Source organism: Labrus mixtus, chromosome 15 (genome assembly GCF_963584025.1).
Source record: "Labrus mixtus chromosome 15, fLabMix1.1, whole genome shotgun sequence".
Lineage (NCBI taxonomy): Eukaryota > Metazoa > Chordata > Actinopteri > Labriformes > Labridae > Labrus > Labrus mixtus.
Window position 1 is genome coordinate 15,193,491 of NC_083626.1, and position 14,906 is coordinate 15,208,396.

At 41.0% G+C, this 14,906-nt stretch overlaps 2 protein-coding genes across 2 annotated transcripts in view; both read left to right on the plus strand.

The window, feature by feature from the left end:
* Positions 1–2,289: 2,289 nt before the first annotated feature.
* hoxc11a (homeobox C11a) lies at positions 2,290–6,033 on the plus strand. Its single transcript, XM_061057616.1, has 2 exons — positions 2,290–3,555; positions 5,000–6,033. Exons 1-2 carry the CDS (start codon positions 2,700–2,702, stop codon positions 5,230–5,232), a joined length of 1,089 nt encoding a protein of 362 aa, XP_060913599.1. The 5' UTR covers positions 2,290–2,699; the 3' UTR covers positions 5,233–6,033.
* A 7,248-nt stretch (positions 6,034–13,281) lies between these two features.
* Positions 13,282–14,906, plus strand: part of hoxc10a (homeobox C10a) — a 3,610-nt gene continuing 1,985 nt past the window's right edge. The window contains exon 1 of the mRNA XM_061058752.1: positions 13,282–14,189. Coding sequence (XP_060914735.1) covers positions 13,475–14,189 — 715 coding nt within the window. The 5' untranslated portion in view covers positions 13,282–13,474. The remainder of the gene's footprint in view (positions 14,190–14,906) is intronic.

The window sequence follows — 14,906 nt, forward strand, 5'->3', positions numbered from 1 at the left end:
AAAAGCGATAATTCAGAACATTTATTAAAGGCTAAGTAATATTGCGGCTTTTCGGTTTTTAAATATTGAAATTCAAATCTGAGTCAGGCGTTATATGAACTTTTTTAAATTTACAGTGCACTATATATTTAACGTTGTTAAAGCAGACAGTGACATTTTGATGTGCGAATTATTATTATTATTGTTATGGAACTGTACAACACTAGCTGTGCAGCATGTGTCGAGCATGTGTCCGTTCAGGCCACAGGCCAGCATGTTTACACAAATATTTCCAAAGCTGCCGTTGTTCCTGTTCCAAACGTCACCCCAGAAGCAGTGCTTCACGGCGCATAAATCAACGTTTATATTTTTGTTTTTGCGTTCTGCTTGTCAAGTTTACATTTATTGGGATTCATTTAGATTAACATTTAGCACAAGAAAGACGCTACAAAGTAGTACTTGTTTTTTTATTTCTGGCCTAACTTGCTGCATTTCTGAAGTAGACACCAAAACCAAGTTGAAGAAAATGTGTTACGTTGTTTGTCGTTTACAATTGAATGCATCTGTGTTTTTTGTTCTTTTTTTGTAAGTTTCCGATTATCCAGTTGCTGAAATCCAAATTCCTCTCATTCTCAACCTTTACGGTTTTCTATAGAACAAAGGGATTTAGCGTTACTACAGCCATTCGGAGTTTTATGGTGGACGTAGAGAGGATTTTAGTGGTCAAATTCAAGTGCTGTGTCTGGACAGCTGTCTGCTTTCTTTGTACTTGGATGCAGGATGCATCATGTGAGACAACCTTTTGTCTGTTGGGGTAGTAAACAAACTAATGCCAATGCCATTTTTTTTTTTACAAACACCCCTGCAATGGACTCAAATGTCCAAAGCTGAGCTCTGATGGTGTTGCTTTTTCTTGTCCTTGCTGTTTAAAATCACCAAAGACACTAACTTTGTTTTCAATTATTTTTGAGCATCGCAGGTGTCCCATGTGTGATCGTAATAGAATTATAGTGTTATTGGAATATTGGATAATAATTCAAGAGTCCTTTGCAACATTTAGGAAGTAGCCTATAATCATAAACAATTGACCATCATATTAATTTCACCTTGTGAAAGTAACAGTTAGTCTATAAAGAATCCAAGATGGCCCTCAACAGGACAATTAAAAGTTTACAATGACGCAGGAAAGAACACGCAGGCGCATCTTTTCTTCAAACCATTCATTTAATACATTTTATTCAGAAAAAGAAAACTCCGGAGGGAATGCCTCTGTTTTTAACAGACTCACTTTAATGTCGACATTTCTCTAGAAGATAAAATGATCACAGCAGCTTGACATATCAGCTGGGACTTATTTCATTTTAGAGGGAAACGTTGGATACATTCACACTGCCTGGTCAATAAGCTCAGTCTGAATGGCCTGTAAGCAGCCGTTAACAAAAACACTAATTGTTGCTCTGCTTTTAAGCTCTTAGTCAAAAGCTGCAACCAAACCATTTAGTTTGATCAACTATAGTGAGCCTAAGGAGCCATTCTATCCCCTCTCATCGATCTGGATATTTAATAATAAGAAGATCACACAATGCGGTGCTGTCAGTTATCTCTCCAATAATACTGATTCCAGCTTTTTTTTTCAGAGCAGTAATTACGTTTTTAGTGTTTGTGTTTCCATGGCACATTTTCTCTCTGGAGATGAAGGTCCCAGGGCTTCTCTGGTAGTCATCCTGCAGGAACTCCAGGAACTTGAATTGCGCAGTTTGTCCTCCATGGACTCTGTCATGATCCAAAGTCAAAGGGAATAATGGGAGCGAGCCGATTACTTCAGCGTGCAAAACAGCATGCATCCTTTGTGTATTTAGCTTCTTTTTTTTTTAACGGCTTCTTCAAATTCATTTACTACATAATTATAGTCGTGCACACTGGTCTGGCATAGCAAGGTTATTCTTTAAAAACAGTTGTTTAAAGAGAAAAACAAATATGTTGCATAACATCAATCAGGAGTGCCGGGCTCATCCACACCTTAGTTAAACAGTCCCGTGTGCAACAGACTCACTCTTCCTCTATTAAAGAAAATTAAAGGCATGATAACAAATACTGTAACCATTATCAAATGATCTACTGCATATACACGGACCACTATGTAAAAATGTCCTGAGGCGACTCACAGATTTGTCACCGTGATTTGTTCACTTTTTTCTTTTAATTGTGAAACGAGGTGTTAGCTCATGGGACAGCTTTGGAAGTGTTTTATATTTTATCTGGGTTTCATTTACAGCTATTAGTGACTAAGAGTGGTCTCTTAATGCAGATTTGATTCTGTGTGTAGGTGACTATGATGGTAATACCTTATTTTGTGGTTAAATGTTAATATTACAGTTGGCTGTGTAGGGATAGTCTTAGAAATAATAACACTAATAATAATCATAATAACAATATATTTGCCGTAAATCTCCATAATAGTAGTAAGTTCATGTGAGTGAGTGCACTGTGCAGTTCTAGTGCTGTGCCTGTTTAAGGAGCTGTAGCAGCTCAGCTAGCCTAGCAGCAGCCCATGCACATAAACACACACATATCTCTCTAATTGTCATAAGGCTGCAAACATGAATCTGTTACTGGTTTTCTTCGTGCGCCTGTGGTGTTTGGAAAATTATTCGTTTGAACCGCTGAGATCTTACCTAAAGCCAACCACTCCTACACATCCAACTCTTCCAAATTGATATATGACAATATCTACTTTCGATCACGTGTCTGCGGGGCGACTTAGACGGATTGCGCGTCATCTCGCCTTCCCAAATTTTTCCCTTCTGCTGCAGCTCGTATCCAAAACATCTATCTATAGTGCGGAGTACGAGAGAGAGAGAAAGATGTTTAACTCGGTGAATCTGGGCAACTTCTGCTCCCAGACGCGCAAAGACCGGACATCCGAGTTTGGGGACAGGACGGGCTGCGCGTCCAACATATACCTCCCCAGCTGCACTTACTACGTCCCCGAGTTTTCTGCCGTCTCCTCGTTCCTTCCACAGGCCCCGTCCCGGCAAATCAGCTACCCTTATTCCACAAATCTGTCTCAAGTACCGCCGGTACGGGAAGTTTCCTACGGCTTGGACCCTGCTAGTAAATGGCACCACAGAAGCAATTATGCATCGTGCTACTCGGGAGAGGATCTGGTGCATAGAGACTGTCTTCCACCATCCACCATGACAGAAATGCTCATGAAGAACGAGAGTGTGTACAGCCACCACCATCACCATCACACCCACCCGGGCTCCAATCACCCCTCCACAGGTTTTTACTCCGGCGTGGGGAAAAACAACGTCCTCCCGCAAGGTTTCGATCGCTTTTTCGAGACGGCGTACTGCAGCAGCACGGACAATCAGTCAGACAATTGTTTACAAAAGGGCGAGGGGGGAAAGCTGGAAAGCGACCCCCAGCAGCAGCAGACCACAGCCTCGGTACCCGGAGCTCCTGAGCAGGAAAAAGACCCAGAGGATGAGGAGGAACATACAAATTCGGGCTCGTGTACTTCTTCCTCCGCAACAACCAAGGACGGCACCGCCAGCAAGAGCAGCCACTCGAGTAGGTATACCGAGCAGTAAAATGGGGAAGGTTAAGGGGACTAGCCCGGTGTTTTGTCGGTCAGATTTTATGTGGAGTTTTATAAGCATTCAAAGGATTTTATTATAACCCTACAAAGCTCTTTCTTGCAACGAGAAGAATTTTTACGATGGGAAAGCGCTTTGAAAAAAAAGGGGGATGTTATACACAGACGCCTGTATGGTGAGAGTCTGTGAAATTTTTAAGAGAGAGCTATTGTGACAAATGTTAACTTTGATCATGAACTTGCGTTAGGCATTTTAAGGGATTTTCTCGTTGGGCTGTCGAGAGTAAAAACCAATTGGGCAGAACATTGCTTTTGGCATCTTGTGAATTTTCTTTTTAGTACTGGGTTTCCTCGAAAAACTTGCTGCCCTGTGTATTACAGCATTTACGGTTTTATCTTATCCTATCTATCTATCTATCTATCTATCTATCTATCTATCTATCTATCTATGTATCTATCTATCTATCTATCTATCTATCTATCTATCTATCTATCTATGTATCTATCTATCTATCTATCTATCTATCTATCTATCTATCATTTACACACATTAAATTAATCAATGTTAAATCGAGTGTTTTCCCTTTATATCTTAACAGCAGGCAGAGGACTACAAATGATACTATTTCATTATTAGCCGCAGGAAAAAGGCAAAGCCTAAATCCATTTAGCTTTCGTTTAGCATCCTTCCTCTCTATAAATGATTTGCGTGATTGGAAACTAATGTATATTACTAATAAATTGTTATCTTTACTGTTTCCTGGGGAGTATAATAGTTCTTATTAAACGCCAAAATGGCTGTTATTGCTGCTCATATTTCCTTTATGGCTGGTAAGCCTCATGCTCATTGAATTAGCCCAGGCAGGCTGCACATGCAAGCTAACTGAGGCTGCAGCTTGCATCTCTCCCATGCAGAAAACCCAACAATAATAAAAGAAGAAAAAGAATCACATGTTTGATAAAAAAGGTAAAGGGCCACAGAGGACTGCAAGAGGTCATTCTTTCAAACATGGTCAACGTATTTCTACTTAGTGCCAGAAGATTGTGTAAATAGTTAGTTTAGCTCCAGAGGAATGTGGCGCACATAATGCGCTGAAATGCTTTAGTTGTTGTATATTTATAACAGATAAACACGTACTTAGAGGCTGTAAGATGATATTATTTCCATCCAAGCGATTCGGATATTTAACACTCCTTATGGTCGGTTTATCTGATAGCCTGATAACTGTTGTCTGAAATGTTATCATTACTAATGCTTCTGAAACGAAATGCTTATGAGGCATGTCTCAGTGAAAATCTATTTTTTTCTTCTATTTTATTTCTTTAAAATTATTATTATTATTATTTTTAAATCATGTGACCTTGCTGCTATTTCTCCTTTATTTTGAAATTGTTCTGTGTTTTTTTGTTTTCCTTCAGGCACTCCTCGTACAAGGAAGAAGCGGTGTCCATATTCCAAGTTTCAGATCCGAGAGCTGGAGCGGGAATTCTTCTTTAACGTTTACATCAACAAAGAGAAAAGGCTGCAGCTCTCCCGAATGTTAAACCTCACCGACCGCCAGGTTAAAATCTGGTTCCAAAACAGGAGAATGAAAGAGAAGAAGCTGAGCAGAGATCGCCTGCAGTACTTTTCTGGAAACCCCCTGTTGTGAGCATGGAGCAGAAAAAGTGTCACAGTGTTGGTCAGTGACATTAAGGCCTTCTCATGTCTCATTGAATTGTAATCGTGGGCATAACCATTTTTTAAAGGAGCCCACATCACCAACAGTGCAATGTTAAAGCGGACAGTGGGAGTCATAGGCCTGCATGGGATAAAGTCGCCATTTTCTTATTGCCCCTCGGGCGGCGGTGAATTTCTATTGCTGGTCCCCAGAAATAAAGGCCTCCATAGAATAATCATTTATACCTAATGCTGTTCTTGAATATTTCCCTCTATTTATCACCATTCTCCATCGTGTTTATTCTATTGTTCATATAAACATATTTGTTGTTAAAATATCAAATGTATCTGAAAATTTGAATCCGTATTGCGCAGACAACTTTGAGCTCTTCCCTTCTCTCTGGTCTTTGTATATAGTATATCATTATCTTATTGTTTCTCGACCAGAGTTTAAACAAGTTATAGCAAATCTCCAGGCTGCATTTTTCTTTTCGCCATCGAGAACTGTGACGTCCAATCTGTGAAAGTATATCCCCCCCCCTGTACAGAGTAGCCTATGCAATGTGCATTCGTGACTGTAAATAGGCGTTTGTTGAATTTCCTTTCCCTCTTTCTCCCTGCTGCTATTTTTCAGTACACCATTCAACGTTTAACAGCTTTAATGCCAACACTCGTTAAATTATTTGCTCAAACATTGGTGCTTTGGGTTCCAGAGAGGAGGAACAGATTGTTGGCCTGTGTATCATTAATATAATACATATTAAATAAACAGAACCATATAGGCAAAACATAACGACTTTGTGCTTTTTGTGCTACCGTAATGATCATTGAGATAATGATCATTACTGATAATGTTGTGTCGCAGTTTTTTATTTTCTCGTGCGCCTTTTTTTTTTCTTTTTTTTTTCTCCAAATTCTGTTTCTAAATGTTTGTTTTAGCTCAAACTGATAATACAGATTGCTACAAAACATTAGCACGTTTCCAACTTGTGTTAAGAGTCTCTTCGTGTGGATACACACAGTTTCTGCGGTCGATTTGGATGAACAGAGTCTGCGGGCCTACACTTGTCGAATTTTAGGCTGTCGTTCAGTTACACCACAGCAAAAGATCATGTTTAAATGTAAGCAAGCGTGCTAACCCAAGATAGAGGCCACATCTTAGAAATGTAGAGAAAGAGTGTGCAATGATAACCTCTTTTTTAGTGCCCACTAAATGGAATCGCCACTCTTGTAGTCTAGACACTGCCATAAAGACAGAGGCACTAAATGGCTATTTTTTTCTCTTAATTGCACCGTCTGTTCGGGGGGAATGCCGTTCACTTCCGCAGTAAATAGTAAACAAGCAAAACTGGATGTCCGAAGGGTTGGGGGTGTTGGGGGGGCAAGAGGTTTCGACATGAACTCGGACTGTGCAGTGTGCAAAGTCAACCCCAACCCCCTCTGTACACAAGCGTCATGTCCACTCTGCTATAGGCTGCAATTGAGAAAACAACCAGAGACCTCCCATAGTGGAGATTTAGCGTAATTCCTGTTCTATTTTAATACATTTTTTCCGCCTGATTTGGCCTTTAAAATACCGCGTAATTCTCAATGTCTTGCAAATCAAACAAGACTATTTGTCTTTGCACGAACAACCACCTCTTTCAACTCGTCACGTATTAATAAATATTTGTTGACTAATTGGGGCCACGTGTTATGAGTTAAACAAGAGTTAACTAGGGGAAAGGAAATAATAAACGGCATTTTGTGTCTGTGTGTGTGTTTGTCTGTGTGTGTGTGTGTGTGTGTGTGTGTGTGTGTGTGTGTGCGCGTGCGCGTGCGTGTGTGCGCGTGCGTGTGTGTGTGTGTGCGCGCGCGCGCGTGTGTGTGTGTGTGTGTGTGCGTGCGTGCGTGTGTGTGTGTGTGTCACCCACTTGTGTTCCCGTGCAACCAGCATATGCATGATGATTGCACGTGTGCATTAACTACAATTTATAATTAAATGTAGTCTTTGAACTTCAATAATGTCAAGGCCTTCACCTTTAACCCGCTGCAATAAAGTGGAATCAAGGAGCCCCTTTAGCCCGGAAATGTGTGCCGCGGTGGAGCGGGCCAATGGGAGTGAGTGGGAACAGAAAATGGAATGTGTACGCAGACCAACTTTGACCCCTCACATTAAACTACAGCAGGTAACTTGGCCAGCTTTAGCACGCCCAGTAAATACACTTTATTGTCCTTGTAAAATGTATACGTTTTCACGCATGAGGCGCTTTAAACCGTGTTGATATAAACTGTAGGCCTATATTTGTATTCTCAAAAGAAGTAAAACAACATGTCGGTGTGTGGCTGTCGCAGTGTGCGTGTCGTTATGGGTGGTTCTGTAAGTGCAACAGGACTTTTCGTGCGTGCATTGCGTGGGAGTCTCAGTCTATCCTTTGAATGCTGTCTTCAGACGGGACTCCTGTGCGGGGATCAAAGACGTTTCAGACAGGCCTTTGCATGCTTTCTAGTTAAACGTTTGGATGAGTTAGGTATAGAGGTTTAGTTTTGAAGTTAATTAGAAGAAGAGGAAAAGGAGGGGAAGGCGGGACTCTGCTTGGGTCCACGTGACGCACAGTGTGTGGCGCATACATTAAACATCTTGGCAGGTATTTTGTCGAATTGAATCGAGAACCAATCTGCATATGTCATAGTAATATCAGGAAGGGCATGGGGGCCTTTCTGACAATGAAAAGGCGACGCACACTCGCGGAGATCAAGGCTATAGAAGTACCTCTCCCTCGCCACACCCACCAACCTTGGCCCTGGGACGGTGACGTGCATAATTTGCTGGTTTCCCCAACGCACAACGTCACTAACAGAGCGCGCTGCAGAGGCTCCTGCAAATGTTGTCTATCAACCACACGGGGGCCAGGAGTCCCCCGGGCCTCCGCGCTGTGTTGTTTCCTCTACGGGATCCTGAAAACGCTTCCTGACATGGATGCCTCAATGACATCAGAGTGGTATTATTAGACGTAGGCCTACAGAGACAGCCTGTGATGAGTTGTGTGTGGCAGAAGGACTGTCAGCTCTGCTGGAATGCAGCTCCTGCAAGTACGGATTTTGCACTTGGGTGTTGTGGTTAAAAAGAAAATGGCGGTGTTTTTTTTAATGCAGAAGAGGAGAACCATGTACTAGCCCATTATCATAAAAATATGAGAGAAAAAATATTTAGCCTACTTCAGCTTGACAAACAGGAGTTTTTTTTTCAACATCCAAGTTCTATCTATTGCAATTAAAGCATTGTTAAGGCTTGATTATTTGGGGTTTCTGTGTTAGTTATAGCCTTTATAAATATCTTTTCTCCCCAGAAGAGAGTGGGTTTATTATTAAAGTTGTAATTAGCCCCCTTGGAAAGAAAAGACCAAAAAAAAAGTCAACATAATGAAATATATAGCGTCTTTATACTACTATACTAAATAATCTATGCAAAAAAAATTATACAAAATTAGAATTATAAAAAGACTTTGTGTCTTGTATACTGAAAACTGACTAGACACAATAGGGATTTAAACAGAGATGATTTCGATACTATTTTAGTCACCTTTGCAAATATTTGTATCCGGATGTTATCTAATCATCAGTTTGAAAGTGTTATTGCGTTATTAAATGTGAAGTAAAAGTAGGTGTATTCTTTTTTTTCCCTCTGCAAATACTAATCAAGTGGTTATAGGCTATTGAATGGTTTTATACTACAGTGTAGTGCTCACATCTCAGCACCTTTCCTGTTCTATAGGGCCATAAAACAGTTCGACGCTATAAAACCAGCTCCTGCTATTGCTGCAACAACAAACAAAAAACATCTCAAAACGATTGAATTTACACTTACGCATTCTGTACTTCTTTTTGTATTTATTTATTGTTGCCCCCAACCTCAGTTTATCCTAGCAGGTTTAAAGCTAGAGACGGCAGCTTCTGTGTTGTTGTTTTTTTTGTTGTGGTCGTGATAATAAAGCAATGCTGCTGTACTTTGATGGCGGGTTTCTTCTCTGGTTTTTAATTAAGAACTTACACGATTGTGACACCGTGTATCTGCACTTGCATTGAGTGTGCAGCAGCACGAGAGACACAAAGCAGAGACACCTCATATCTAACTGGAAAGATATTTCAAAGTGGCTGCCAGTATAGTGTTTCGTTTTGTCGCCCCAGTGGCTCCTGATTAGTGCACTGAGGAAAGCTACCGAGCTCGGCTGTGTCGCACCATTCAGCACCCGAGCCTGCTCCACTGCTATCAATCGGATCACAAGTTAGTGGCAAAAGTACTGACTAAAGTTTAGACAAGTGTAAAGACCTTTGTAAAATACTGGTCCAAGTCGTGTGTGTGTGTGTGTGTGTGTGTGTGTGTGTGTGTGTGTGTGTGTGTGTGTGTGTGTGTGTGTGTGTGTGTGTGTGTGTGTGTCTGTGTCTGTGTGTGTGTCTGTGTGTGTGTCTGTGTCTGTCTGTGTGTGTGTCTGTGTGTCTTGGTCATGGTCAACTAAATGTGTATGGAAATTCTTCACACGTGACTCCATGTTCTGCATGTGAAAATCCCTTCATGTGTTGTTGCTTGAATTGTTGTATTAAAAAAAAACTAATTGGCTCCTGTAGGAACAAAACGCCGAAATTTGAAGCAATGTCTAGAAACAAAAACAACAACAACAAAAAACATTTGCTCTTGTTCCGAGAAATCGACTTGGATAACCCGATTCACATTGTGTTATGGAATCAGAAAGGTATGCATGTTCGGTGAAACCTTTCATTAGCTTTAATTTGCATTTTCATTCTGATTACTCATTAGAAACAAATGTAGCGCTAATAAGCCCATTCAGGTTCATTACGTAATATATAATTGGCCGCCTTTTGGTCTCACCACCAACGTACTTTTTTACTTTTCAACTGGGTCATAATACTGCACCCACTACACTATCGCGTGTGATTGTTACAGGCTCATATTTTGCACAATATTTGTTTTGAATGTGTTTTTATCACAAACTATATATATGTAATACATGTTATATCTGTAGTGTCATAATTCACATTTTCCCACACGGGTTGTCCTGCACCATTACACTGCTCCCTCTATGTTGCTGCCAGGTCTGTGAAATCATCCTTATTGTGTTACTCTGCCAGGTGTGTGACATCGCAACAGGTATTCTGTTCCCAATAATCATTTCAGCCCTCTGACTTTATATAAAAGACATTTTCTGCTCCGCCAGGTATATGAGGTCACATCAGCAGCTCTGAGGCATCGTGATGTTCTCAGCTTCTCCTGTGAAATGTTAGCATTATTTAGAGCTCAGTGCTGCTTGAAAAGTTGTACACATATAATTTGTTTTTATTACTTTTTTGGTGCTAGGCGGAGCTGGAGATAGCCTGCAGGCCAGGTGTGAATGTGCAATAAAGCGGTGTGTGTGTGTGTGTCAGTGGTGTGAGATTCTTAGGAGGCTATACATTCAGTCTGGTTATTAATGTGTCCCCTAAATGAGGCAGAATGTGTGTTTGGATGAAAGAAAGATGGATGTGAAAATAAAACCATTAATATGACTTTCCCCCCTAACATTTTCCGGTTTTGTGTGAGAAACACAAGTCATCGTGTAAAGTCTTAACTTACATGCATGCCAGTGTTTAACTTTGATTTAGTTTTCTTCAGGCCTCCGTTTGTAACAACCACAGCAACAAATTGTCCTTCCATGGTGTGTCCTCACAATTAATATAAAAGTAACAAAAAATGCAGTGGCAAGATTCTCAGCTAACATGATCGGCCATGTTTGCGTCATATGTTTGGAATGAAAATTAGCACGAAGACACATGGTTATTGTTTTCTTTTAACTATTTATTTCACTTTCAATGAGTAGGCTCAATACACCTCTGTGAACCAACATTCCTGTCTCATCAAATGCAGAGTGGTATTTGAAGACATACAATAATAGTCTGCCCTTGCCTTTGAGAATGATACTGCACTGAACAAACACAGACAGACCGAGGCAGACAGACAGGCGCACGTGCACACATTGTGCTTTTCATTGAACATTTCAAATTGGCTAAACTCATGTTATCATTATTTGCATAATTTTTAAATGTGTACTCGAGATACGTTGCTAGGCTAACAAACTCCATTAATTATCTGTTTGAGAACAATGAAAAAAACGGATGCGACATACATTTGGGCACGTAGCTCTACAAATTATATTTAATAAAGTGCAGAATATATCAATCTAAAATAAAATGTAAATGTATTGCATTATGTTTTGCACTAGTTCTCGTGTGGTCGGTCCTTGGAAACATTTTGTTCTCGGCTTTAGCTTTCAGCAGTTTTCTTTCGCCGGTCGGTTTGGACTGGATGAAATGTCCTAAAGCGAAGATCTGACTGCAGCTGAGACAAAACAAGGTTTCACATAACACAACACATGACAACAAATATCCCAAAGAAACGAGGGGGGTTTTTAACTGAGCACAACCTCGAAAGTGACAGCAAAATGTGTCACGTGCGCTACAAACTAATTTCATTTTATAAACACAAATTAAATAATAAAACCTCAATCCCTCACTGGAGTATCACATTTTAATAGTTAGCCTACAAAATGTATTCTCCAATGTGGAGACTGTGAATAAACTATTTTGAAGAAGAAGTCTAACTAATAGTTTTAAGGTTTTATTTTAGGTGTGTTAAAATTATTCAACGCAATTCTCATTTTCTCAAATTCCCTATTCCAACGTCCACAACACTGCAGCGTTTCCCATAGTGTCTTACATTTATTTCATCTACATGTGAAAGGAGAGGAATAATGTGAGTTACTCAACCATTTTCGTCCCAAAAAGCCTAAAAAAAAGTGCACAAATGTGTGTAAAAAAACGTATTCATCCCGAGGAGAGCCATTCTTAATTCACAATACAACTCATCTGGCCTACAAATCGTATTCTGACAATTACACTAACAACACAGAAAAAGATAAGCATTATTTTCCTCTATTTAAATAACTGAAACCACACGTAAACAGGAATAATCCTTCAGTGATAATTAATTGTAGCCTTTATTACAGGAGCTCGGCGGATACGCAGCGAATTACGCTTGAAGATGTTTAATGTCAAAGGAAATAAAAAGAAGAAGAGGAAACGCTAACCCATGTTTGACGTAATTCTACCAGGATTTAGTTTTTATTTAACACACGATAATAATTATCCTCATAGGCCCAACGTCCACTATCACTTATCTGGCGACTATTAATACCGTAAAACATATTCCATATTAAAACCGAGATAAACGACCAAGTGCGGTTTCACGTACAGTCAAACTATGAACTGAGTAAACTTATTGTTCTGGTAAAATTGCATTTTAATGAATTCATGTCAAGTTCTGTTGAAGTACTAGTCACATGAAGAAAACAATAATCTCAGGGTCAAACTACATCAGGCCGAAGAATTATTTGAAATATAAATGAAGGCTATGAAAACTATCCTAAACCTTCGAAATAATGCGAGTAAAACAAATAAAGGAAGTTTTCACAATCAAATTTAGCAGGCTGATTTAAAAAGCGGACATTTCATTTTAAGACTACTTCACAGAGTCAAGAAAGTGAAAGCTGACTCTGTAGTTTTACGGGTAGGTATACTCCAACGTTAAATTCTTTACAGGGACCTTCACCTTTTTGTACCATTCTAAAAACAAATGTGAACTGCTTACCTTCCTTTATCGGTAGCAACCACAAAGCAAATCAGTGAAAAACAAACTAAAACGGCTGACAATAAATGCACATCTCATGACAATTCCTCGGTGGCTCCACGTCCACGGCTCAGGCGACACATTAAATCACACGAGGATTAAACTGAATTATCTTTCAAACATGTAAAGTTCTCAAATTAATCAGAATATAAACACTGAAAAGCCACGTAGTAATCCTGCTGCAGCATCCGTCCTTTGTTCCCCCTGCTGCAGGGCCTGGTGTCCTTACAGGCTGGTGGCCACTAGGTGGCGCTCTTGCTCCATCAAAAAGCTGCAAAATTCCCAACTTGACCGCGCTGACGTCACGTCAGTCTGGAGCATCAAGGCCACTTCCACGCCGCTATTGGTCTGAAAATCACATGACATGTCTCCCAGCATCCATAATTATGTTCCTGATATTTTTGCACCCCCCTCCAAAAGATGTCAGCATCCTACTGTCCTGATTCTCCTGCAGGAATCCCGAATAGTTCAGACCCGCTGAACACGCAAAACCATCCTTGTGGTACCAAATGCCAAAATGTCATGTCCGAATAATATAGCGCCCGGAAACTTCCTCATGGATTCCATAATGGGAGGATCGTCTTCCTTCAGGGGTGACGGTTATTCCAGCAACCCCGGAATGTACATCCACACAGCAGCAGAGTACGGATACTCAGTGATGAGAAACATGGGGAAGGTCGGACCGTCTTCACTCTCCAAAAGAGACGAGCTTCCTCCGGCCGGGGAGCCTCTCAGCGGCTACCAGGATGCGTCCTACCTGTCTGCACAGCTGCCCACATGGACTCCAGGCTCCAAACCCGGCAGGGACCAACAACCTGTTGCCCAGTGTTTACAACCCTGCTCGTTTCCAGCGGGCAACGTCAAAGAGGAGGCGTTTTGTTGCCTCTATCAGGATGACAGCAATAACGGGAAACAGCAGACAACAGAGTCAGCCACATACATCCGGCTGGGAGACAATAGCCGCCGGCCTGAGCGGACCTCCGCTTCGTCCAGTGGCTGTTTCCAGGTGTTCAGCAGCGCAGAGAGGCCACAGCGGGACGAGCAGCAGCCGTTCCCCTCCGGCTTCTCCCTCACACACTTGGAGACATCTGTTGAGTCAGCATCAGAGACGACAATACGTTTCAGCAAAAAAACAGCGAGAGAGGTTTCAGAGGCAGATGAGTGTCAGAGCAGGAAGGAGGAGAAGGCCAAGAGTGACAGCTGCTCAGATAACTCGGACGGGGAATCAAAAGGTATATATTCAAACCCCCCCCCCCCCCCCTCCTCCTCCCCGATACACACATGTAGCCTACATACACACGCATATAAACGCACAAACACAAATAGCTAGCCTACACAAACATAGTTGTACTGGTTTAACTTCATGACTTCCCGTGTGTGTTAGTTCTTCATGTGTTGCGTGTGCACGTTGTGTTACGTCACGGCCCAATAATGCACGCTGGTGTTTGATAGCAGTCATAAGGGCTGTATGGGCCTTTGAAGGGCCCGCCTAGCAGGGGTTACGATGCCCGTGGCATTTAACACCTTTCCATTAATGTGAGAATGTGAGATGGGCAGTTATCATTGAAATAAACACGCTTACACACATGCACACACACACAATACTCTCTCCCTCTCTCTCTCTCTCTCTCTCTCCCTTCCTTGACATGGGTCATTTACATTGGAAGAAGTAACTATTTTAACAGCACCATTTTACGCCTCAAAATTTGTGGTTTTTAGCCAACATAAAATTCAACGGTTTTACGCCACAGTTGAAAAAAGTTTGTCGTAGTGGATTGGCCTGGCCTATTTATTACCTGAGGGAGCACTTCTCAGCGTTATTTTTATGGATCATTTAATATGTTATTAATACAGTTTTCCATTTTTTGCGCCAATACAACGAAAATTCGAGATAATTCAGACCAGTTTCTAAAACATAATCATGTCAAGTGAGAGTCCCAGCACAAGTC

Coding starts and splice junctions, on each gene's coding strand:
- hoxc11a (XM_061057616.1), top strand. CDS start 2,700: ATGACAATATCTACTTTCGATCACGTGTCTGCGGGGCGACTTAGACGG. Junction 3,556..4,999: donor CAGCAAGAGCAGCCACTCGA/GTAGGTATACCG, acceptor GTTTTCCTTCAG/GCACTCCTCGTACAAGGAAG.